The sequence below is a fragment of the Nelumbo lutea genome, chromosome 1 (assembly GCF_056320005.1).
Source record: "Nelumbo lutea isolate HS-2025 chromosome 1, American lotus-T2T, whole genome shotgun sequence".
NCBI lineage: Eukaryota > Viridiplantae > Streptophyta > Magnoliopsida > Proteales > Nelumbonaceae > Nelumbo > Nelumbo lutea.
Genome location: NC_142684.1, coordinates 86,592,405 through 86,617,855, shown reverse-complemented (window position 1 = coordinate 86,617,855; position 25,451 = coordinate 86,592,405). Strand labels below are relative to the sequence as shown.

Here is a 25,451-nt window from a genome sequence, read left to right as displayed (position 1 = left end):
TGGCAAGCTGTATAGCTTATTGGGATGACCTACAAAGAAACAATGTCAAAGTGCTCAGGTTGCTTTACCGGGGTGGGTACTCTGATGCTTAAGTCAGCAAGTTAGAGATTTTTGAGAGAGCTAAAAGCGAGAGAGATAGAGAGCTGCAAGAGCTATATTGCGCATACCTTCTGAGCATGGGCATCACGCACTACACCTGAGATCTTCGGGAAGACGTGCCTAACCGGTCCGAATTCCTCAGAGGTAGTTGTGCATATAGACCAGTCTTTGTGCCTTATTCGGTTTCCTCTAGAACATTCGGTGTGGGAGCCAACTTCCGAGAGACCTAGGAGTGATGGGATGCATGCAAAATTGGTCGGAAAGCACATCTCATAGTTCGCCACCTAGACCTCAATTAGGTCAGCAAGCCCTTGAGGGAGATCGCTCCTCACATCAAGGTCACTTCGGATAGTACTCACAAAGTACCATAGGTTAACCCTGGACGAAATGCTACTAGCTGCCTTGGTGGTAGGTCGCTAGTTGGGACTCCATCATTTTGGCTAAGGCAAGTCATCGCCTAGGTAGTGTCGGGGTGTCATCCAACTGTTTTGAGATGCCGAGCAAGCCAAGGATATGCCTGAACAACCATCGTAGTCAGATTTACTCAGCCTATTGTGCAATCAATTTCGGGACCCGCTATTGCAACAACACCAGTATTTGAGTGATATCCGACGAATATCCATCAGTGTCTTTTGTTGAACAAGAGCTTGAAGATGAGGGAATTAAAGTTCCACACTATCTGCGAAGAATCTTGCTATCCTAATCTCGGTGAGTGTTGGTCCGATGGAGAGACAAGAACGACCACCGCCACTATCATAGTCCTCGACAACACTTGCACTCAGGGTTAAGGTGAGTTTGTTAACAACCACTATTGGTGGACGGTGATGTGTGTACTAGTGGCGGTGCTAGTGAACAATGGAACAGGGGAGAGCAAAGGTATAGAGAGAGGGAGTGCTATTGCCGGCGTTTCAACAACAGGGAGAGAGACAGTGTACTAGGTTTGTCGCGTGATGTGGTATCTCTGAAAAAGGAGATTTTTGAAGGTTGGTCTCTTTGGAAAGAGAGATTGTGCAATCGTGCGATGATTGGAAGAAGTAGCTCTTGACCCAGATGATCGGGAGGACCTCCTTTGATTGTGTGGTGACTGTGTGATCATGTGATGACCGCGTAAGGACATGATGGCCCTCCAGTGACTTTCTTGTCTTCTCCATGATCTTGGCAAAAAAGGGTATTTTGGGTATAATTTAAAATTAAATCAAATACGTGAATTCATGTGTAAATGGTCTATGACAGAGACCTAACAAGAAGGAAGCTGTGTGGAAATTGTTAGAAACAATAGGGGTATTTTAAGATAATACTAAAAGAGTATGGGTATAGTTAGTTAATTTTCTAAACCTTAGGAGTAGTTTAAGAAATTCACCCTTTTCTTTTCTTTTTTCAGAAGTATAGTGGGTTGTGGTTAAGCGTCATTACTCCCTAAACACAAGGTGACTACCTTTAACTTCTGAGATCTAGAAAAAAGCTGAGATCTCATGCAAGAAAAAAATTTGAAAGCATGACATTCAGCCACAAATGGGGAGATGGGGTTAGTTTTAGGGGTGAGCAAATGGGTAGGTTATACCTAGAATTGAATGGACCGACCTCGAACGGGCCTTGAACTAACTCTATCCAATCTATTATCATTTCTTGAAACCAACTCTAACCCAGGCCCATTCCAAGATCTAGGGTTTTACCATACCCAACCAATAAGGCTATCAATGGTCAGGTCTACCTGATTGATTGATTATAATGGTTTTAGTTCCATGATTTTGTCCCAATTAATAATTGGGTTGGTTTCAGTTTTTGCCTGTCCTAAACCAATTTAGACTCAAAACTGATTATTTTAATATATATATATATAAGATTATATTAGTTAAAATGTTTAGTTTATTAACTTATAAATAACTTAGTATTTTTTTTATCATTTTTATTAAGGTTATATTATATCAAAAGTTAAATTTAAGTTATTATTTAAATAAATAAATATAATTTTAAGTATAATCGGGTCTAAACCCAAAAGACCCAAGTGTTAATTGGAAAATTATTTGGTCTATGATTTGTCTTGTTTATTAAAACTATTCAGGATTAATTCTATCCTGACCTATTAACAACCCTATTAGCTAACTCGAAAGGATTAGGTGAAAATTTAAACAGGTAAGAAAGATCATAGTCACACTTGACCATAGAGTCACATGACCCGCATGCACATCTAGTTTTCATTTTTCAAAAAATATCAAAAAGACAATATTTTTTTTAATAAGAAAAACTAATATCAATGAACATAAAACCAACAAACAAGTTTCATATGGCCTAAAAGGGTTAACCACCCTGAACCTGGACAGTAATACAAAAGATAGTCCACCACAGTGGCCTAGTGTGTTCTAACCAACAATGGCATATTGACATGATCAATAAAAGCTTAACAAAGCACAAACAAAACAAACTTCCATATTGGCCTAAAATGGGGATTATCTCATTTCCTTTTTATGGTAAGAAAAATGATACTATTATTATTTGTATCGTACTGACTGTTGAGTACGTTAATATAAAATATAAATGGGCCTTGCCAGTTGCTTCTCTATTGGACTGAGCGCTCCTCAAGCCTAGTGGCCTAGCGATGGGTGGGCGTACGTACCACTCCTGTCTGCAACCTGCAAACAGATTGGGATGATGACGAGAATCCCGTGTTTATACTCCGCCCATCAATCCATCATCTACAGTAGGTCAAAAGGCCCAATTATGAGTCGGAATCAAATCATCTTCTTACGGTGTTTTCCCTGTAACCGAAAGAGTCACCATTGGATTTAGATGACGTGGCAGATTCTTGTTCCTATTAAACAAGCTAACTTTACTGCATGAGAAAGGCAAAAAGTGATGATTTAAGCTTTTGACGGGGTCGCCCTCGTTGAAGTAGCCCACAACAATCCTATTATGTTTACTTTATATTTTAAACCACAGAGAATGACGTATTTTTTAATAAATTTTATTTTTTTTTAACATAAAATGTCTAACTTTTATTATTATTTCTTTATTTTTTTAAGATTATTTGTATTATAATATTTAGTTAATTAATTATTATTGTTGTTATTAAGTATTTAATTAATGATTTTACTATCATAATAATTATTATAATTAAAATTTTTACTATAAAAATTTAAAAGATGAATCAAAATGTAATATTTACTATTAATACTATTCTTAATTAGTAATGGTGCTGATTATTTCCTTCTATTTTTATTAATATTCGGTATTTAAATACTAATTGAGTATTGTTGTTATAATGGTAATTTACATAATTTTAATGCACAATCATTTTTTGAAGTTTACTATTTAGTTATCAAAAATTAAATAAAAAGAAAACTAATTTTAATGCACAATCATGTAATATTTACTGCATGACCTATTTTATTTGAAACTCACTATTAATTTATGTTTTTTTAATTTGTTTAAGATATTAAATGAGATCCTATTTGGCATTTACTATTTATCTAATAAATCTATTTCTAAAAGTTAAATTTGGCTGCTTCCTAAAAGTTACATCAAGTTTGTAATTAATAAAGTATTTTTTTTATAAAAATCATTTAAAAACAAACGTGGTTTTATGGTAATCTTTTAATGGGTCCTACCATTTGTATTTAATAGACTATGGACAAACATGTGTTAAGCAAATAAATAACTTTTTTATTGAGAATGTTTAGGAGTGAAACTACCCACTTATTGAATCCTATTTCTTGAATTAATAGGATGCCACATATCTTAATGGTGGTAGTAGGTTGTGGGCTTTAGTAGCAACTTTTTAGAAAATGCCATATGTCTAATTTTTCAGAAAAATGAGGAGTCCACATGTCCGAATGGTGTGGGGTTGTAGCTTGGTAGTGGGATGTGGGCTTTAGCAAGAATTTCTGAGAAATTGCTATGTGTTTAACTTTCCAAAAAATGTGAATGCCACTTATCTGAATGGTGGTAATGGGTTATGGGCTTTAGCAATAATTTTTCAAAAAAATGCCACGTGTTTAGCTTTCTAGAAAAATGAGAATGCCACATGTCCGAATGGTGGGGGGTTGTAGCCTGGTAGTGGGCTGTGGACTTTAGAAAGAATTGCCACGTGTCTAACTTTCCAAAAAATGAGAATGCCACTTGTCTGAATGGTGGTAGTGGATTGTGGGCTTTAACAACAATTTTTCAGAAAATGCCACATGCCTAGATTTCTAGAAAAATGAGAAGGTCATGTGTCTGAATGATGGGGGGTTGTAGCCTAAAGACCTTCCTTTAACTTTTTGAGATCTCTCTCTCTCTCTCTATCTATCTATATATATATATATATATATATATATATATATATATATATATATATATATATATTTTAATTCTTATTTTTAAAATTGCAATTTGATGCTGAAAAGAAAGGGTTTTTTAGGAGAAAATAGTGGGTAAGGCATTGAAAGATGCATAGATCTCAAAAATGTATCCAAAATAAAAAAAATGCCACAATTAGACAATTGAACGCAAAGTTATGGTCTCTAAATGTTTGTACATATATTGATTGAGTGTACAACTTGTGACCTAGTGCTCAGGTTGGATGGGTCAATAGTTCAACCACCTGGATTAGATGATTTTTACAAGGTCAACATTTTTTTACCAAATGCTAGGTTTTAGGAAAACCAGTCATGGAACCAAGGCTAGGTGATAGTTCAAATCAAGGTTTTTAAAAATGGATCGGATAGGAAATTGTTCTGGGGACTGGTTCTTGGGTTGAATTGTTCGACCATATGGCCTAAATAGACAACCCGTTATGATCAAAAAAATAAAAAAAAGGCCAAAAGCCGTTGTTCGAGTCAATGGTTTGACTACATAGTTTAGCGGTTCACTGACCAAATCAACGTTTTTTGGCCAAAAAATTGGTTTAGGGTGAAATGGAACTAGGGGTGTTCACGGTCCAGTTCGGTGTGGTTTGGAGGAGATCTCATACCAAATCGGTAAATTATGGTTTAAGATATCTTTAAACCAAACCAAGCCATTTTGGTATGGAAGCCAAACCAAACGAAACCGTTTTATTACAGTTTGGTGCAGTTCCTAATACGGTTTGGGGACTTTATACCATTCTATGATTCTTTTGGGCTTTAACCCAATTAGAAATCCCAAATAGCTCTCCTAAAAATTAAAACTTAAAACTTTTATTTATTCTTTTATTATAAAATAAAGAGTTCATTAATTATATATTTATAATTTTATGCATTCCATTTAGATATATTATATATAATATTTATATATCATATAATCCATATTATATATATAAAATTCCAGTTTATGGTTTACGGTTTGGTTCAATTTATAAAATTCAATAAACCAAACCAAAACTACAAACTGCAATTTAGAAAATTCTCAAACCGAACCAAACCACAAGTTCGATTTAGTTTTGCGGTTTAAGCCGTATAATGAACACCTATAAATGGAACCAATCAAGTAACAGCTCTAACAGCTTCCCAGTTTTTCCGGTCCGGTTTTGAAAGCACTGATTGAAATGATTCAACCATCCGGGTCAAGGCAAGTTGAAAATAATACTCAGTACTCGGCACTGTCAGTGGCAAGCTGCAAGATATGAACTGGGTCTAGGTCTTTCACAAGCCCAACCTAAGATTATACTCCATCTCTAGCCATGACATAAAAGAACATGGTCCAAGCGGGCAAGCCCAGCTCTAATGATAATGCCACAACACAAGTCTCAACTTTGAACAGGCCTGGGGTTTCTTCTTCTAGAAATCAAGCACCGGTCTACCAAATTGGTTTAACCGTTCAAGATTAGCCTGCAGCCTGTTTAAATCAAAAGGGGTCGAACAAAGTAGTCGATACTGGATGATGGTTCATTTCAGTTCACCATCAATAGTGACCGACCTGTTTAAATCAAAAGGGGTCGAATGCCGTTACACTGAGGCACTTGTTCAGTTTGCTAATTTTGCTTTGCCCTATCAAATTAACAAGTTGAGATCATCTGCCAATAGAATACGTTTTAATCCTCTACCAATTTGATCTAACACTGCACATCTCATCATGAGACTGAGATCCACCATACAAGTGGGATTTGTGATGTATGAGATGTGTGGTGTAAGATCAAATTAGTAGAAATGGAACGTGTATTTTATTGATAGGTGATCCGAACTCAACATTAACATACTAGATGTTAATGACTCAGTCCAGGTCTTTTAGAAAACAACGAAGATGCTTAGTATTATTACTTTTTTTTTTTTTTTCTGATTTGGTACACCTCCTTCCAGTAGTATCCACATCTTATATTTAGGAATATGTAAGGTGTCAATTGGCTAGTTGGTAATGGTTTGATCTCTGGTGGGCTGCAGCAGATACTTCATATTGAATACCACCTGCCCAGGGTTTTGGGGGGAGGGGGTGTGGTGTAATTTGGACAGGCCTAACCTGAACCCAACCTTACATGAGTTTAAATTGGGTCATAAGGCCCGATAAAAGATGACGGTATATATCATCAATTCTTTCAAATTCACCAAGCCCAATTAATCTGGCCTAACACGATCCTAACCGAAATTTGGTTGGGTTAAGTTTGAATTGGGCCTGGATTGATAAACTTGGACTATCCAAAGTTTCACATTCAGGAGTGGGCCTGGATTTACTTTCAACCCGATCCACCTGCCTAAGTTGCATCCCTAGTTATGGGTTGGGGATGGGCTGTGGGCTACAATTAAGGCTCAGTTTGGAAGGAGTTTAAATACATATTTGTATTTGTATTCCTTTTAAATTAAGAGCAAAATTGAGGGAGATTGCCAGTTGGCAGCAGACATTTAAAAGGAATGAATGCGGTGAGCGTGGATCGAACACGCGACCTTCAGATCTTCAGTCTGACGCTCTCCCAACTGAGCTATCCCCGCAATTGATCATTAGTTTATACAAATCATTTTAGAGTCCTGAGGGAATGGTAATACTGAAACAAGAATGTAGAATCAGAACTGGAATGGAACATTTCGAAATCTCATTTCCATTCTTTATATTGAAGAATGGCCCTCCCTCTCCCTTGAGAATAAAATTCCATTCAAATTATTTCAGTTCCTATTCCGATTTGTCTGAACCAATAGATTATGAGAATAAATCATTCAGATTCAGATTTCAAAGGATTTTGATTTTGATTTTGATTTTGATTTAGGTTCCTGATGAAGAGATTTTTGGTAGCACCCTATTGTTCGGACTATTTCCAAGTGGTTGATAACTCAGAGGCTGAAGTAGAGGATTTTTGCTGGATGAGGACTTGGATGTCGAGCTGACTAGGTCGAGTTGGGGATAGATTGGGTGTCGAGCTGGGTAGCTCTTTAGAGAAACTTGCAAGGAATCCATGTTAGAGGACGTAGGGTGGCTAACCCAGCGAGGTTTCTCCGATGATTAAGTTAGTACTTTCGTAGTAGATCGCGCGCTAAAAAATCAGAAAGTATAAGAGCTAGAATGTGCTTACTCGCCTCCTCCTTGTGTCATTGGGGTTGGTGCCTTTATATAGTCATTGTTTGGTGTGGGCCTCACACACCGCATCCAAGATTTCCGAGAGTTTGTGCCTAATCGGTCTGAGATCCTCAGAGGTAACCACCATGCATGTTGATTATCCTTCGGAACATTTGGTACGTGGGCCAACTTCCAAGAAACCTAGGAGCGTTCGAATATGCATGTCGAATTTGTCAGCGAGCACATCTCGCAGGTCACCACCGCCTAGTCCCCGGTCAGGTCGACAAGCCCTCGAGGGAAGTCGCTCCTTGTGTCAAGGTCACTTCGGCTGATGATGAGGTGCTACTGGCTGACCCTAGACGAGGTGCTGCAAGCCTACCTAAGTTACAATCAAAATTGCCGGTAAAAGCAAGTCGCCAGTTTGGAGTGAAAACGAGCCACAATATGAAACTCTATTCTGAGATGACATGTGACATAATGTCATTGGAGGGTCAAATCGACCCTCATCATTTACCATTCAGCTTAAACCAAAACGGACTCTAATGTAACCTAAGAACGAATTTGTTTTTTTGTTTTTTTTTTCTTGTTCTTGATGAAAAGAATTTATGTTTCTTTTTACTTATCACTGACTCAAGACATTATGTTTTCCCACCAATTTTTCACATCATCACCATAAGTTGGCAGGTCTCACATTATTTAAAAGTCAAACTAAAAATGGATAAGGATACCATTATTTACTAGTATATGTAACCACACCAACCAAGCACCTTGTGGCTCCTTTTTCTACTGTGTTTTTATCCTATACGCAATACAGGGCTTTCTTTTTCAGCTCTGCTCTGCTTCATTCCTTGAGAAACAGAGCCAACATGCTTTCAGTATCAGAACAAAAATCTACATAGAACAGATGGCATGGGAATGACATTAATCTCATTCTATGAATTAATTAATAAATTCAATGATTTATCTCACAATCCATATAAGCTCAGCTCTTCTGTTCATTACATGTGATATTTACATCTACAAGTATGAATATCATCTTCACCTGAAAAAAAATGTAAATCAAAATCGTCCCCCACAAACAAATTGAAAAGTTCAAAAATCAATTCTCTCGATCAATGGAGTTTTCTGTTCCGAGTGTCGCTTCTCAGCCAAAAATCACTATTGATTTGTTTCTTTGACGATACAATAATAACAGGAGCTAGATCGGTGCAGCTTCTTGGCCTGAACAAATCGTTCATCGACCCACCAAAATGACGTCGGAATCGGGGAGAGACATGGAAGATGAGATCGACTGTCGAATCTCCTCAAAGGTGGGGTGGCTTCCAGTTCCACCGCGGAAGCTACTATAACTAGGCCGCATTGGAGCCGATTTCATCTTGCCAAGCAGATATACCTCCATCCCTTCTCCTTCAGACTCCTCTGCCTCTTTCGTACCCTCCAACACCTTCACTACTTGCCTCATCATCGGCCGAGCCCGGGGGTCAGGGTACGTACACAGCAATCCCAAATGAAGCACCCTCTCGACCTCCTCAGCGTCGAACCCGCCCACGGCCCTCAGCCTTTCGTCCATCGCATTCAGCAACTCTCCTCGCTCCATTAGTCCCCATGCCCACTCAACCAGAGGTGGTCTCCCTTCCTCTATGGGTCTCCGACCGCAGGCAACCTCAAGAATCAAGACTCCAAACCCAAATACGTCAGTCTGTGCAGACGCCCGGCCGCTGCGAACCACTTCGGGAGCCATGTAGCCCACAGTTCCGACCACACGCGTTGTGCTAGCCATCTGGCCATGTCCGTGAATGTGAGCCAACCCGAAATCTCCCAACCTCCCATTCATATCTCTGTCGAGCAATACGTTACTGGCCTTTATGTCTCTGTGCAAGACTTTAGCCTCCCATCCCTCGTGCAAGTACAAGACCCCAGCGGCCACATCCTTCAGCACTCTCACCCTATCTTCCCAACCCAACATCATACTCTGCTCACATTCAAACACTCTCTTGTCCAAGCTCCCGTTCTCCATATAATCATACAGCAACATCAAACTCCCCTTCTCTCTCTTGCACCAACCTCTCAGTCCAACTAAGTTCCTGTGCTTCAGTCGACCCAGACTCGATACTTCAGCCAAGAACCCTCTCATGCCTTCATCAGTCTCGTGGGCAATGCGCTTCACAGCAACCTCGGCTCCTCCTGTCAAAACCCCTTTATAGACCTTCCCATTCCCTCCAACCCCAATTACGTTTTCTTCCGAGAACCCCTTTGTCGCCGTGTGAATCTCCTGATAATTCATCCGATGGGGCCAATACTCCAGTTCCCAATCTTCCATCTCCGCTCTCTCCCTCACCTTCCTCCTCCTCCTCTTAACCAAAAGTAGAGATATCACCGCAGAACAGGCAAGAACAAAGAGAATCGCCACTGTAATCCCCGCAATGAATCCTTTGGAACGAAAAACAGAGTTCTTGGGAAGAACAAATGATGGCAGATTCAAAGTAGTCAAGGAATCCCCGATGGAGGCATTCGAATTACTAAAGCTCCAAGCAAGAATCCTATGGTATTCAACTAACCGTCCCGTCGCCGCAGTGAAACCAACATACATTTCATCCAGGAGAATGTCGGAGAGGTTGACAGGAGTACTAATCAAAGGCCGCTGAGGCCTTTTCATTCCGGCTCGGGCCATAGTGACATTAAGCAGAGAATCCGAGTAATCAATCCAGACTTGATAGTTGACGCCATTGTTGAGCGTCAAATCATGAAAGGTCCCGTTTTGGCTATTCATATCTTCACCCCAATAACCGACCGGCTCGGCGGTCTTCGACGTGAGTGAGTTCTCGTCGACGCCGATGTGGTTATCATTGATATCGTTGAACTCTTGATTTTTGAATACATCAAATTCGATGCCGAACAAGTGATTATTGCGGTTGCCGTTGTTGGTATGGTTGACGAAGCCGAGATGCTGAGAAGAGGTGGTGCCATTGATTCCGCCGGTAGGAGCGAAGATGAAGACGATGCCGTGGCCGGAGAGTTGGCCGTTGTTTGGAGCGATGGAGAAGATGAAGGAGGTATAGAAGGGGAGGATAGCGGACGTGTTGGGGGCCCTCGTGGGTATCTTAGAATTGTAAAGCGCTCGACCAACGGTAAAGGCGGTAGTGTTTGTGAGGACGAGCAGACGGGATTCGAGCGTCGCGTTGCCGTAGAATAAAAGATCAGACGAACTGAAGCCGTTGAAGACAAAATCCACGGAGAAAGCTGATCGGAGGAGCAATGTTTTGGTTAATAAAAGCAAGAGTACTCTATGCAGAAGGTGAGCAGCCATTTTCAGCGGAAGCAGCAGAGGAGAAGAAGCCACTTTGTCGCAGGCGAGAGAGATCTGAATGAAGTTCTTGAGCAGTGGAGTAAACAAGGAAACGAAAGAGATACCGTGTTTGATGGGTTTATTAAATTTAGATTTAATTTATTATTTATATGACAATGCCCCTTCTTTTTAATGGAATTACGAACATGGACATGTTCGATTGCCCTTTATATTTTGTGCCGTCGTTGTGTGACGACGTGCCGTGACATCATTGTCAATTATTGGATTAAAATGGGAATTTATTTATAAAAAATAGAAAATAGGAAATTGCCGCGATGGATACAACCACAGATGCTAAGAAGTTGCAATCGGACGGTTCTGAATGGTTGTTGATGGGGTCCACTGTCTTGTTCAATGAAATATAAATCCTTAAAATAAATTGAAATTATTTTGTTGACCGAATACACGTAACGGATGTAGAGTTGGGACTCTGAAGTCTGAAGAGTTTTCTCATATCTCATTTTCGTACAAATCCAAACAGTACCGTGCTCACCGACTCAAGTTTTGAAAATTTTAAATTGAGAGATTGGCCTCACGGGCTCACGGCCAGGGTAGGGATATTCTTAACAAAACGCTCCCAACACTGTATCAATATCAATGTATAACTGAAATGACCCGTTGGAACATGTTGGAAGCATTTGGTCGGTATCAGATCTAAATTTGGCTGGGTAAGAATCTTCTACAGTTCTACTAACGAAACGCTCCCAACAGAAGTGAATCCGAGTTACCTGCCAACAAAATACCTTCTAATCCTTTACCAACGTGATCTCACACTATTCATCTTATATATGACGGATCCGAAATGAAATTGATAGAGGGTTGGAATGTGTTTTATTGGCAAAAGAGTCCAGTTCCACTGAAGGTCTGAACACATTGAAAACATCTCCCTTATGGCCGGTGGTTTCAAGGTTCAAGCTTCTTTCGAAGCTTTTCAGCTTTGATCAGTACTAATTAAGGTAACGTTGTTTTGAGCAATTGGTTTTGTTGTACACGGTACACATATTTGAAATCGGCCTCCGTTATGTGTAACAATCACAGTTTGCCGCATCAGCTCCGATTACGTGGGACCCATGTATAATTAATTAAGATAGCGTGGCATCTCATGAATTGGTCAATTGGTAGCCGTATTGAGCGTTTGAAACCCCAAAGTAAGTCAAACCGACAGAATCACACAAGAATGGTTCAGAGAAGTTGGTTTTGGCAAGCTTTGGCCTGATTGAAGGTCCGCCCAAGGCTCCAAGCGCATCGTGAGAGAGCAAATAGCCAAATATATTTGGATTTGTATTGTGGACAATTTGAAGCTGTGGGGTGGGGTTTTAGTACCCGTTTGGGAGTGATTCTAGGATGCCACTTCTGGTGTTTTGAGCTGTACCTTTTAGAAACTGTGTTTGGTAAAATTCGAAAGTCGAAACGCACAAAATTCCTGCCAAACAGATCCGAATTTGAAACTTGAGAAAAGTCCAAAAGAATGGACTCAGCCTCGCCCAAAGACACGCTCTTTTGGCCTGGACCAACACACACGTAAATGATCCAATCGATTGGGACCGCTTTGGTAATTTATAGAACAATTTGTGTGCAAATTATAAAGAGCACCCAAAAGGAAGAAGACCAAGAGGGCGGCCGGCGGCTATACATAAAAAAGCGTCGACGAAAGGGAGAGGAAATAACGAAAAGGAGGAGGCCGGCATGAATTAGACTACCGGACAAGAACTCAGAGAAATGTTTTTTAGGTATGACTGCAATATTATGTAATTTCGACAAATTTTTTTGTGGGCAGGAGATCCGGATCGAATTAGATATGAGTGGCCCCATACCATGCCACTCATTTTAATGCTGTACTTGGCTGTTTACCATATCATTCTTTCTCATCTGTTTGGACCTTCTAGGAAATTACCTTAAAATAATGGAAATTTATTAGTTGAAACAAAGCCACTTGGAAGCCAATTTCTCATCTTCACCTCTTGGGTTTGAGACATGAGAAAGCAGACATATCCCTACACATGGCTAATGATTAGGGTCTAAGGGTAGGGATGTTTTATAACACAGGCCACCACCTGCCTCAAAGGAGTCTGGATCTATTCTCCTTTTAGAGTGCGCCTCACATTTACCTTACAACATATTAACCTGTTCATGCGCTGGGTTCGGGCTTGTCTTTTGCCAAAATTTTAATAAGTCTATTGGCTGACTGGCTGTACATTGCCAACATCTTATGTACTTATATTTATTATTCATGGGGAGATTTCCAAATACAGTGTGGGATGTGACCGTGAGATCGATGTGAGGTGTGGTTTGTGAGGAGTAGATCCCAATTTGCCCCAAAGGGCAGGTTTTACTCATTTTAAATGGAGATGGAGAAAATATTTTTGCGTTGCATATAATTACTCAAATCTGTCCCCCAAGGTAAATTTTTAAATCATCTTGAGATTGATATTAATTTTTAAATATTTTTTAATTTATTCCAAATTCCTAAAATCTTAAAATCCTGTAATTCTACTTATTAAATACCCCCCAAATTCCCATGATTCTATTTGTAAAAACCTCTCTAAATTTGATCCATTTTTAAGTGATTGTTTCGAGGAGAAAATTCAAGAATTCCCTATCCCCAACAGGGAAGGGGTGACTAGGGGTGCAAATGGACAATCCAATCCGAATCTGATCCTATTTTTTGTCGGATTTGGATAAACCTCAATTGGATTTTCAGATTAGATTGGACAATCAAACATAAATGGAAATTGGATTAGATTCGAATCACCCCCTTATCCGATTTGAAAGGATCCAATCTGAGCAATATATATGTATATATTTATAAACATATTTACTTATAAAAAGACATGTATATATTAATAAATATATTAAGATATTTATTTATAAATATGATTATATTGAATTTTTTGTAAATGTTTTATAAAAAGGCGTGTATATATTAATATATATGATGAAAATAGTTGTAAATACTTGTATTTTTTATTTTTTCATTATATAATTTTTTATGCTTTATTTTTTAATAATTTATTAAAAATTTCATAATTTGAATTGAATCAAATCAGATCAGATTCAGATATACCCTAATTCAAATCAAATATGATCTATTTGCACTTTGCATCCCTAGGGGTGACCTGCCTCGCCATTAGTGATGGACTAGGGGATTTTTACTTGGGTATGCCCGACACTGAGCCCACCCATTGCCTTTCGTATGTCCTAACTAAGGGGCATTCCATAATGCAAGAAACTAGTTGGTATGAATCGAATAGGAAAACTAAGCAAAGCAGTTTCTATGTGCTTGTCGACTTCAACAAAGGAAAAAAAAAAAAGGTTTAGTAGTATATAAGGGCAACTTTTGGGCCCTAATATCAATAAAAATAATATTAAAAAAATAATAATAAATAGGTTAACTTTTGAAAAATAATATCAATAAAGGGCAGAATCACTATTCATCTTCTTCCTCTTGTAGTCTATTCATAGCTCTGCTGCTCACCGCTTCCCATTGCCGTCTACCACCACATCCTGCAACACCTCCATCTATCTTCGCCCACCTCTGCCTACGACAATGTTGCCAAAGGTGAGTGGAGACAAAGGTGGTGGCCGCGCTGGTGGTTTGAAAGTATTGATATTAGAGCCCAAAAATTGCCCTCATATGCTATTATCCAAAAAAAAAAAAAACATTTAACTCGAGCCATAGAGATTTGAAAGAGAATCCAAAGCTCATCCATCATAATCCACTCCAACAAAAACAAAAGTACAATATGACAAGCATCGGTTGAGAGGGTTGTCTAACCCAAGCAATATAATTAGTAATTAGGCGACCACTGACCACTGCTTCCCCTCATGAAACCAGTCAACAATAACGAATCAGGATTCAGTCAGAGCAAAGTAGGTTCGAACAACCATCGTAGCCTTGCATTAGGAAGGCTATGATGACTGTTAGAACTGACTCTGCTCTGATTGAAGCCGATCTCAATGATAACTTCCATTTATAAATTTTTTATATAATTAATTGGTGTACTGTTGGCACCCCTCCGTATAAGAATAGGATCTGCGAGGGGCGCGTCACACGCACATCCGCTGGAAATTTCTCGCATGAATTATGACTCATAAATAGAATAGATATTTCCAATGCTTGGTAGGGTGTGCCTGTGAGGTCGCCCCGTGTGAAAAGTAGATCCGATCTCCTCGGTTCATGGAATTTATTATTCTGAATCTATATTTGTTGGAAATTGGAATTGGGATGATTTGCTATCTTTGGATGATAGTGGCTAATCATGATCTGCTTTGTCACCACATTTATATCATTGCTATAAAAGACCATAATTATGACGTCTTTTAATAATGTGTCGGTGTATTATGATGAAATCCATTTCGTGGCTCGTCGTATGTTAAGAAATAAGATGGTCCATGCTTTAAATTTTGGGAATTTTATTGTTCAGTCTACTCATAAATCCTAGTTTTACGTACAGTTGGGCGCTGGTGCCACCTTACAATTGATATTAATTTATGGGTGAATATTAATGTTTATAATTTTGAATTGTTGTAGGTTTGTAATTCAAATAGGGGTCCGTAATTGAAATTGGAATAGGGTATTTCGATTTCAAATATTTGGTTGAGCTGAATTGGAATTCCATTTTGGTTAATGTTGAAATGGCATTTTTCCATTCAAGGAATCATTCTTTAGGAATGAAACCTGATTTCTGTTGATTACAATTCTTATTTTCATTTCTATCTGAACCAAATACACTATGGAAATAGACCATTTTAATTTCAATTTTGATTATGAACCAATTGAACTTTAAATCTAATCCATCTAACATCCGGGAGTTGGATATTTTCCTGTCACATTTTTCAATCATATCAGATTGGATTAAAATTCTGATTAAAATGGGATCACCCCTCTATATGTGTTATTTATTTATTTATAAATATGTTTTTGCTTGTACTTTTGTAAATTTTTATATTATTTATTTATTTATAAAAACATGTAATATATATATATATATATATGGTGAAAATAGTTGAAAAATACATGCTTTTTTTTGTTTTTGTTTTTCTTTACATAAACTGTTATATTTTTTTAATAATTTATTATTTTTTTAGAAATTAAATTAGATTGAATCAGATTCAGATTCAGATATCCGACATCCCTAACGAATTCAGATTCAAATGATATTTGTGAGATTGGGTTGGATTTACATTTGTATTATCACATTCCTACTACAAAGCAACGGGGAGAGTACGTGGGATTTAATGCTGTGATCAATCCACGTCTCCCATCTCTCGCCACCAAACAAACAGAACCGTTGAACCCATTCTCATCTACTTCTTTTCTTCTTCCACTCTCTTCCCCATGTGAATCTGGTTTATTTTGAAATGCCAAGAAGAAGAAGAAAGAAAATAAAAAAAAAGTATGTGAATCTGGTTTATTTTTCACACGTTACCGTACTTGAACCTATGAACTAACATTATGTGACTTAAAATCTAAGAGGGTGAAGACATGGGAGAGTAGAGAGAGAGAGAACCACTGCACCTTGCCACAACAGACGAGAGGGAAGAGAAAGAAATGGAGTTGTAGAGGCAACAGGAGATTTAACCATCATTCCCATTAATTTTGAAATGCAAAAACAAAACAAAAAAAAAAAACAGAAAATGGCGTGGTAATTATTGTATTGGAGAACCCATTTAAAAGGTGTACCAAAGGGTCTATAGAATGTAAGAAGAATGCGAATACAAATATATACAGTGCAAATACAAGGTTTAGAAACATGGCATAAGGTTTTACTACACCTGATTGTCTAGTGATCGCATTTATGATTTCAGTTGATTTTGCCAGAAGTTTTCAGATATCATATCTTTCCCATATCATGCCCCTTGACTAAATCTATGATGTGGAAAAGATATGGTGAAGAGTCTTGACCAATCAAAATTCACCCATGAATTTTAATAAATTCCATCTGATTGGTTAACATCTCCTCCAATAAAATAGGTTGATTAGAACTCTTAGAAAGTAATTAAGGCTCAGTTTGGGATAAGTACTATGTAGAATGTAAAACTTAATATTTTATGTTATTTTATATGTATTTGTATTCTTTCAAAACTGAGCCTAATAGAAAGAAAAAAGACTCAGAATTGTGAATAAGCAAAGCAAAGAGTTTGATCATTTGTGCAAGATAGGAAAGAGGAAAATAAGAAATGGTGATTACCTGCTCAAAATCCAATTAACATTTAACAAAGTTGAATTTTGTAACTTGTGACTATCTTTTGTTGTTACTTGTCACGTTTCAATAATCTAAGGCCTCATAGGTCGAAAATTTAACAAATTAAAGCAGAAGTTTTCTCACCGTTTTCGTTACCAAAGCTCACTGCTGTTTAGGATTTGACGTGGACAAGTTATATATCTGATAATATGAAAGAACTTTTTTTTTCTAAGCAAGAAAGTAAAAAATTAGATGTGAGCACGACCTGTGCGAATATACAAACTACAAATCTGTGCATTCACATGGATTATCTCAGGATTGAGGGAGAGAAATTTCTTTCTTTGACTTTTTATTTTCTTCGTTTTTCATTCATCTAATGTATGTATGGATATGAGTTGAAAGTTAAATATTAGAGATTGACAAGTTGTCGATCTTCTGATGGTGAGAGAGGGTGGTTATTTTATAGTGTGCTTAATTTCTATGGTCAACTGCATTTGTTTCCATTACTTTCTTTCTTATATTAGTGTTTAATATTGGTTTTCAAAGATATCAAAGTATAACTTTTCACCACCAACCCTTAGTTTAGAAAAAGTATAAATGCATACGAAATAATATATTTGAATTTGTACTTCTTTCAAACGAAGTCTTATTGTTTTGTTCGATTTCACAATGAAGAGAAAGTTGAAAATTGACCTAGAGATTATGTATAACACCTGTTTTTTTAGAGTTCTTCAGTGGGGTGGAGTCTCTCACGCTCAAATCAATTAAGGTAATAGGGGAAAAAGAAGAACTGTTTGTGAGTTCAGACTCACAAGTGAGTGTATGAAGTGGTTTCTGAGATAAGAAGTGTGTAGTAGTGAGTAAAGAATGCATAAAGGAAGAGAAACTTCGGGACACATGCCTATCTATAGATGAGGAGCCCTTGGCCGTGGGGGTAATTGGCTCTTGTGATCCAGATTAAGTTTCCTATCATCCTATGGCCATCAACACAGGACAAACCTGAAACCCCCCAATGATTTTTGAACACGCCAGTGTTTGGTGAAAAAGACAAAATATCACATTGAACCGGTGTTTGAATAAAACACTAACATATTGCAAATTCACTAGGGGGTCTCGGTTTTGTTCTGTAATGGTGGTCACAGGAAATGTGATCTCCCTATGATCGGCCTGGGTCCTTTGCTCGTCGGCACGCCATTAATGCACGGCCATTACAGACGTGGTGCATCGTGGCAATTCCTCAGTGAAGTTACCATTTTACCCTCTAACGCGAACCGTATGATAGCTTCTGAAGGTAGGGATGCCAATGGATCGGATCGGATTCGAATCAGGGTTATCTGAATCTGATCCAACACCGTTCATGTTGGATCTGAAGATCCGATGGGTCTCGCTTTGACTTTGGATCCTATCGGTAACTTAGATCTTCGGATCTGATCCGATCTGAGTTGTATTCTTTAACAAATTAATAAACTATTAAAAGAAAATTAAACTATACAATTTAAATAAAGAAAAAACAAAAAATATAAGTATTTGTTAACTATTTTCATCATATATATATTCATGTTTTTTATAAAATAAATAAATAATATAAAAAATTTATAAAAATACAATATAAATAATATATTTATAAAGAAATAAATAGCATATTATATATATAACATATATTGGATCAGATCTTCTCAGATCGAATAGGGGGTGATTCGAATCCAATCCAATTTCTGATCAAATCATATTATCTGATTCAATCTGAATATCCGAATAGGAGACAGATCCAAATTTGACCGAATAGGATCACATCTCATTTGCACCCTTATCCGAAGGGGCTGCACTATTTTGGTTGTATCATTTAAACAAAATCATATACATTAGGGTAATATTTTATGGTGATTTTTTACTCAATTTGTCAATGGTGTGAATCTTAATCATCCACACACAAGAGCGGGCAGTGCATTAAGGATGCAAATTGGGAAGGAGTCCTCCTTACCCACCAGGGAGTTTGTGCAGCATTTCCAAATAAAACTTTTGATTTTGGGTCTATTTTGGCTTTCCATATTTCATTCCATTGAGCTTTACTCAGTCCTTGAAAGAGTTGCTTGCTCTTTCACAATTCAAATGGGTGCCCACAAAGTAACCAGAGTTAATAGTATACTTGCCACTCAAATTAAAGTACCATCTGAGTTTATCTTCCCAAGGGCCATTTGCCAGATTTATATTGAGGATGTTGCTCCTAAAAGGTTTCTTCAATCAGTCTATTATCCTATTTTCTCTCCCCTTCGACCCAGAGTTCTCTGACCCATCTGATAGATGGATTGTTTGGTTTTGGTAATCCTAAAGTTTATAATTTTGCCCTGTGCAGTTATCCTGGTTCAGTAGCCATCTGAATTTCAAGCCAAATTGGGGAACAAACCCAGTCCCCCTCACTCAATGGTTAACTTTTTGGCGAGACCAATGTAACAAGGAGAGGGAGAGGAAAAATGAGCTTCTGGCTTTCTCTTTTCTCTCCTGTGGAACATTTGGAAAAGTAGAAATAAAAATGTTTTTTTGAGAATATTGATCCAAGTCCAAATACGTGTCTAGTTGTGACTTACAAGGTGTGAAAGGAGAGAATGAAGATTTTCGAGAATGGCAAGGTTCTTCCCAAGGACCTAAGTTAGCTCCTGTCTTTTTGGAAAGCTCCCCCAACAGAACCAACTAAAGTTGAACATAAATGGAAGTTTTTTTGTGTCTTGGAAAGGCAGGTTTTAGTGTAGTTCTGAGAGATTCGTAGGGTGTAGTGATTGCGCTTCTTTTGGGAAGACCACATAAACCTCGCCCATTCAATCTGAACCTTTAGCTATTCTGAATGGTCCGAAGCTCTAGCTATTCTTAATGGTCTGAAGCTGCTGGATGGCAAGAAAAATGTGCAGATAATGTTACAACCGGATTGTCTCATTCTCATTAACTATATGTTTGGCATCGATGCTGCATATAGAGCACTGTTTTCTCATAAAATGGTGTTGTATATGTGTGGGTTAGAAGCACCGTTTTCTGAGAAAACAGTGTTTTCTTTTTTTTAGTTTGGAAATGTTACTGCCTGGCAGGACGTTTCCTAGGTCAACAGCAATACCTTCTGTTTGGTACTAGTGCTCTATATTTATTTTCAGCATTAGTACCCATTATAGGAAGTCCACATCATTGCCACATCATGTCTTCATTGGCAGCAATGAGCTCCAAATTGACAAAACATCGAATTCGGCATTTCCTAGACCACACCTTCTCAATTTCCAAGGCGTGGTTAAGAGCACCGATTTTTATGGAAAAACAGTTCCATACATGCCACCATTTTCTGGAGCAGTGATGTATCACCATTTTCTGGAGCAACAGCATCGATGCCAAACACCTCCTAAAGCAATCACCTTAGGGTCTTTTGATTGTGCTGAGGATGGCATGTTTTATTGCAGGGATATTTAACCAGTTTTGGACGGATCCCTTTCAGTCCAAAATCAATTTGGATGGATTGGATGGACCAACAAGACATATTGTATTGGACCAATCCAGTCCAAAATATTTATTAGATTGGTTTGGACTGGCTCCATCTGTGATAAATTTATATTGGATTGGGCTGGATTAAGCCAATATTTGATCCATTGATATAAGATAAGATATAGGTGTCAATGGATCGAGTTTGGGTTGAAACCAATCTAAATTAAAATAAATTTGAACAGATTGAACGGTCTAGACATTGAACTTGGACCTGGTCCATTTGTAATGGACTGGATCGGATTGGACCAAATCCAGTCCAATTAACTCTAATGATATTGTTGAAGTTACTAAATGATTAAATGTTAGTTTTAATTTTGTAATTGTCTGCTGTATAGTTTTGCTCTTTTTCTCAGTAATATATTGCTCTGTTTGGCCCAAAAAAAAACAGAATTTTAATCATCCTAAATGATTAAATGGTTTTTCTAAATTAAAACCATCAGAATGCTTGTCAAAAGCCCAATTGCATTCATGTCCCTTAAAAGGTCGCTTGATTAGGGCCTGAAAGTACCATAGCATGATAGCATAGCCACCTTTACAGCAATATATGTAGCCAACTTTACAGCGATGCGGTGTGACATTAGGCGCCCTAGTACCATAATATCATTCAACAACCAGATTAAACTCATCTTATTGTTCTATACATCATATGGAGAGAGCAGAATAGCTGAATTTGACAGTTGTTTTGTGGCTGATGTGGTGCAGCCCACAGCCCCTAAAACGGTAAAACAGGCAACAGGATCTCGTGCAAACCAAAACTCTCCACACCATACAAATATGGGCGTACAGCTGCAAATTGGGAATATCTTCATATCAATTTAAATTACATGTACGGAAGACATTCCCAATTGGTGGTTGCATTTCGTATACACAGAAATTTTCTTACAGGAGATACCGTATTTCAGGCTTGTAAAACAGCTATTAAATTAAGTATTCAACTAATCCTTCGCCCATATAGAACTGCTCTCCTGCATTTTTTTCCCTATACTTTCATCAATCTGCGGCAGCTGTCCTATTACATGTGTGGTCTCATGTGTAATGGGTCTAGGTCGCTAGGGGTGATCTAAGGGCTACGCCAGGGCTTCTTATGTTTTGCATATAAAACATTACATATGTATATTATTTTATATGAAATAACATATAATATGCATATAAATTTATGTTATTTATTATATAATATATATATATATTAGGGAAAATTCCTGAATATTACCAACTTTATGGGTTGTGTCAAATCAGTCTCCGAATTTCAAAACATGTCTCTGCAGTGTTCTAAACTTCTGAATTCTATCTAATAGGTCCCTACCATTAGTTGACCATCAGTCAATACTATCACATGACATCAGGTACACATTAAATAATTTTAAAATGACAAAATTATCCTTTGTGATATTTTTCTGACCATTTCACCCATTTCGTCCGAGTGTTAAAAGAATGAAAGGGGAAAGAGGGCTATGAAATCAGATAGGTGATCGTCCAGTTATAGTTAATTGTCGAATGAGAGAACTTGAACAGGGGAACAGGAGCTTCAATAGTTGATTTTTGTCTGGTTTCATAACTCTTTTTCACCTTTCCTTCTTCTAACACTTAGATGAAATGGGTAAAATGGTTAGAAAATTATCATAATATATAGGATTTTTTTCCTATATATTATAAGTGTCATATTATAATATTTATATATAAAATATAATATATATATATATATATATATACACATTATGTATAAAGTGCATACATTTAAGGGCAAATTTCTTAAACTACCCCTATTGTTTAGCTAATTGACTAACTATACCCTTACTATTTAACTATTGTTTTGCACCACCCCTACTGTTTTATTTATGGCAATTGTCTAGCTCTACCCCTATCATTAGCGTTTGTTAATATTCTGTTAAAATCCATGCACACATGACACCACGTGATGCATATTTTTTTAAAACCCAATGCTACCCTCTTCATCTTTTCCCCTCAGTCTACTAGTCGAAGAAGACGAAGCCGTATACATTTCTTTAGGAGTCCTATGACCCCTCATCTTCGAGTGCTTCGGCTTCTTCAGTCAGGGCTCGGTTCAAGAAAATGATCAAGGATATGCATATAGCGCCTTTGTAGTGCTAGAGGCCACAAACGAGCATTCTCTACTCTGCTTCTATCCAATCCTCTCTCTCCACTAATCCTCTACTTTGTTTTGTTCCCATCCCCTTTTCCTTCCTGCTTCAATACAAGAGGCGGGGTGTGGATATCTTTAAGGAATTAGGGTTAGGGTTCAATGGTTATGAGATCTAGGATATATCCCTTGACTGAACAACTTCTTGCTAAGATGCGTATTTGATGCAGTACACGATTCAGACCAACTGAGTAAGCATTTACAAAGTTGGTTTTCAAAGACCCATCTCTGTACATATAGGGGAAGGATGATGCAGCACAGAAGGAAGGTAATAAGTTCTATGTAAGTTGGGACCATTCCAAGACACATAAGAAGAGATGACGCCACTGACCCAACTTAGTAAATATTTACCAATATAGTATCATCACAAAATTTCTATCTTAGTTCATTTTTACCAAATTGGTGACATTACAGAGTTTCTATCTTAGTTCATTTTTACCAAGTTAGCGTTATAGCGAGATTTTGAATTTGTATTCAATTAGGAATTTACTTTTGAAGGGTTTTAGTAGGATTCTATTATGAAGTGTTTTCTTAGATTATGATTGCTCAATTAAGATTTTTTTTCGGAGTTTTAATAGGATTCTATTGTGGAGTGTTTTCATAGATTATGAAACTTTCTTGTAGGAGCCATAAGGGTGTATACTTATATAAAGAGTAGCTAGGGGAAGGCTAAGATAGTTTTTGATATTGAATTTTCTGTTAATTGTTCAATGAAGAATTTTTCTTCATGGTATTGAAGCTTTTCTCAACGTGTTTCATTTCCATATTGAACAAGTATTCCAATAGTTCTTGATCTCATTGTCCATATGTCCTGGGATCCTCCCACCAATAAGAGACCATTTGAGAAACCAGAAAAGTTATATAACTGCTCTTCAAAAGAATATAGTGATTGAAAACATGAGATTTTAAGTATGGAAGAATGAGTTAAAACTAAAAATTCTAAAATCTGTCAAAGGAAAATGCCATAGTTGAAAGAAAGAGATCAAGAAGGATGCAAGATGCAAGTTGCAAGTGAAAATCTAAACTACAAACACAGAACTACAAAAGGAGGAAGATATACAATGAAACCCTAAGCAAAGCTGAAAAGCATGACAACAGGAGAAGGACAAAGAAATAAGAAGATGGAGTAAGATTGAGAAATTAGTATCTATTACCAAGAGGCGATGAAGACGAAGAATGAGATCTTCCTCATCAAGTGTGGAGTCGACAACTCTTGCCACAACAAAGCAGCCCCACACGCTTTGGTAGTGCCTGCTACCATCCCACGCCCTTCTGCTTTGATTTCTTGGGTTTGCCAAATGAATCCTGAGGAAAATTTCAGTTTCTCTCTACTGTATTTGTGGCCGATCTGGGTGTCAAACCGGGTTCCAATGGTGGTTCCATAAGCGTAGTTAAAGGCTTGATATATATGGCATTGAATCCCTACAGGGTGATCTCGTGGAGGAAAAATGGTCATTGCTGTTAGTTGCAGTGGTGGGTGGAGCAAAGGAGGGCAGACCGAGGAAGAAGAAGAAGAAGATAACGAAGAAGGGGAAGAACAGAGAGAGAGAGAGACCGATGGAGGAAAATCGTCGCTGCTATGAGTTGTAGCAGTTGGTGGAGCAGAGGAGGGCAGACCGAGGAAGAAGAAGGAGAAGAAGAGAAAGAAGGGGAAGAGCAGAGAGAGAGAAAGATCCGATGGAGGAAAATTGCCGCTGCTATGAGTTGTAGAGGAGGGCAGACCAAAGAAGAAGAAGAAGAAGAAGAAGAGGAGGAGGAGGAGGAGGAGAGGAGAGAGGAGAGAGAGAGAGAGTCAGAGAGAAATATGATGGAGGAAAACTGTCGCTGTTGTGAGTTGTAGTGGCGGGTGGAGCAAAGGATGGCAAGCCTAGGAAGAAGAAGAAGGGGAAGAAAGAGAAGAAGAAGGGGAAGAACACACACACACACAGATCTTGATAAGTGGCTTTGGCTAGGGAAATTCCACCAGCGACATAGGCGGCACCACTTGTAGGGGTTTTGGGTGCACGAGGTGGGTCTTTGGTTCAGCGGAGATCAATACTTACAGCGATGAGTTTGATGAAAGACGGATGGAATTTAATGGAAGGGTAAAATTGGTATTTCATCCTTTATGTTAGAATTTAGCAGTAATGACAATTGTTAGAAACAGTAGGGGTGGTGCAAGACAATAGTTAACCAGTAAGGGTATTGTTAGTCAATTAGCTAAACAATAGGTATAGTTTAAGAAATTTGCCCAATATTTAAATATATGCAAGCTAGGCCAAACTTGAAGTATTATGCCCAGGCTCAACCTTGAAATTTGCAAATCTAATGCCAACATGAGCATGGAATGGGCCTGAACATAAAATCTAGACCCAAACCTAGAATTTTTAAGCCGAAACGAAATGATCACCCTTAAATGGGACAATGATCACAGATTTGAATGAATGAAAGCATGGGAAGAAATAGGTGTAGCAAATCCTGATCACTTCTCTGGAATGTCCATGTTAGAGTCATGCAAATCCGCCTTGTTAGTCTATCAATTATTTCAAATTCAATCACCCCAAAAGCAAAATAGAAGCCCATCCCCTCTTTAGCAAATGGAGCTTCAAATGGTAAGGGTGAAAATGGATCGGATCATGATCCCAATCTGATCCTATTTTTGTTGGATTTGGATAAATCCTCTATCAAATTTTCATATCAGATTGGGATGATGGAATTTGATTGAAAATCG

General features: G+C 37.9%; 1 protein-coding gene, 1 long non-coding RNA gene and 1 other non-coding gene across 3 annotated transcripts; all 3 read right to left on the bottom strand.

Annotated features, from left to right (window-relative positions):
- Positions 1-6,901: 6,901 nt before the first annotated feature.
- On the bottom strand, positions 6,902-6,974 carry TRNAF-GAA (transfer RNA phenylalanine (anticodon GAA)). Its single transcript has one exon. It is a non-coding gene; the product is annotated as a tRNA-Phe (tRNA).
- A 1,471-nt stretch (positions 6,975-8,445) lies between these two features.
- LOC148875898 (L-type lectin-domain containing receptor kinase VII.1-like) lies at positions 8,446-11,108 on the bottom strand. The gene has a single exon (XM_088967564.1). The coding sequence runs from the start codon at positions 10,838-10,840 to the stop codon at positions 8,768-8,770; it is 2,073 nt and encodes a 690-aa protein (XP_088823690.1). The 5' UTR covers positions 10,841-11,108; the 3' UTR covers positions 8,446-8,767.
- A 9,917-nt stretch (positions 11,109-21,025) lies between these two features.
- LOC148875897 (uncharacterized) lies at positions 21,026-24,771 on the bottom strand. The gene is made up of 2 exons (XR_016099556.1): positions 23,896-24,771; positions 21,026-21,369 (listed from the first exon to the last, which is right to left on the bottom strand). It is a non-coding gene; the product is annotated as an uncharacterized LOC148875897 (long non-coding RNA).
- Positions 24,772-25,451: the final 680 nt, after the last annotated feature.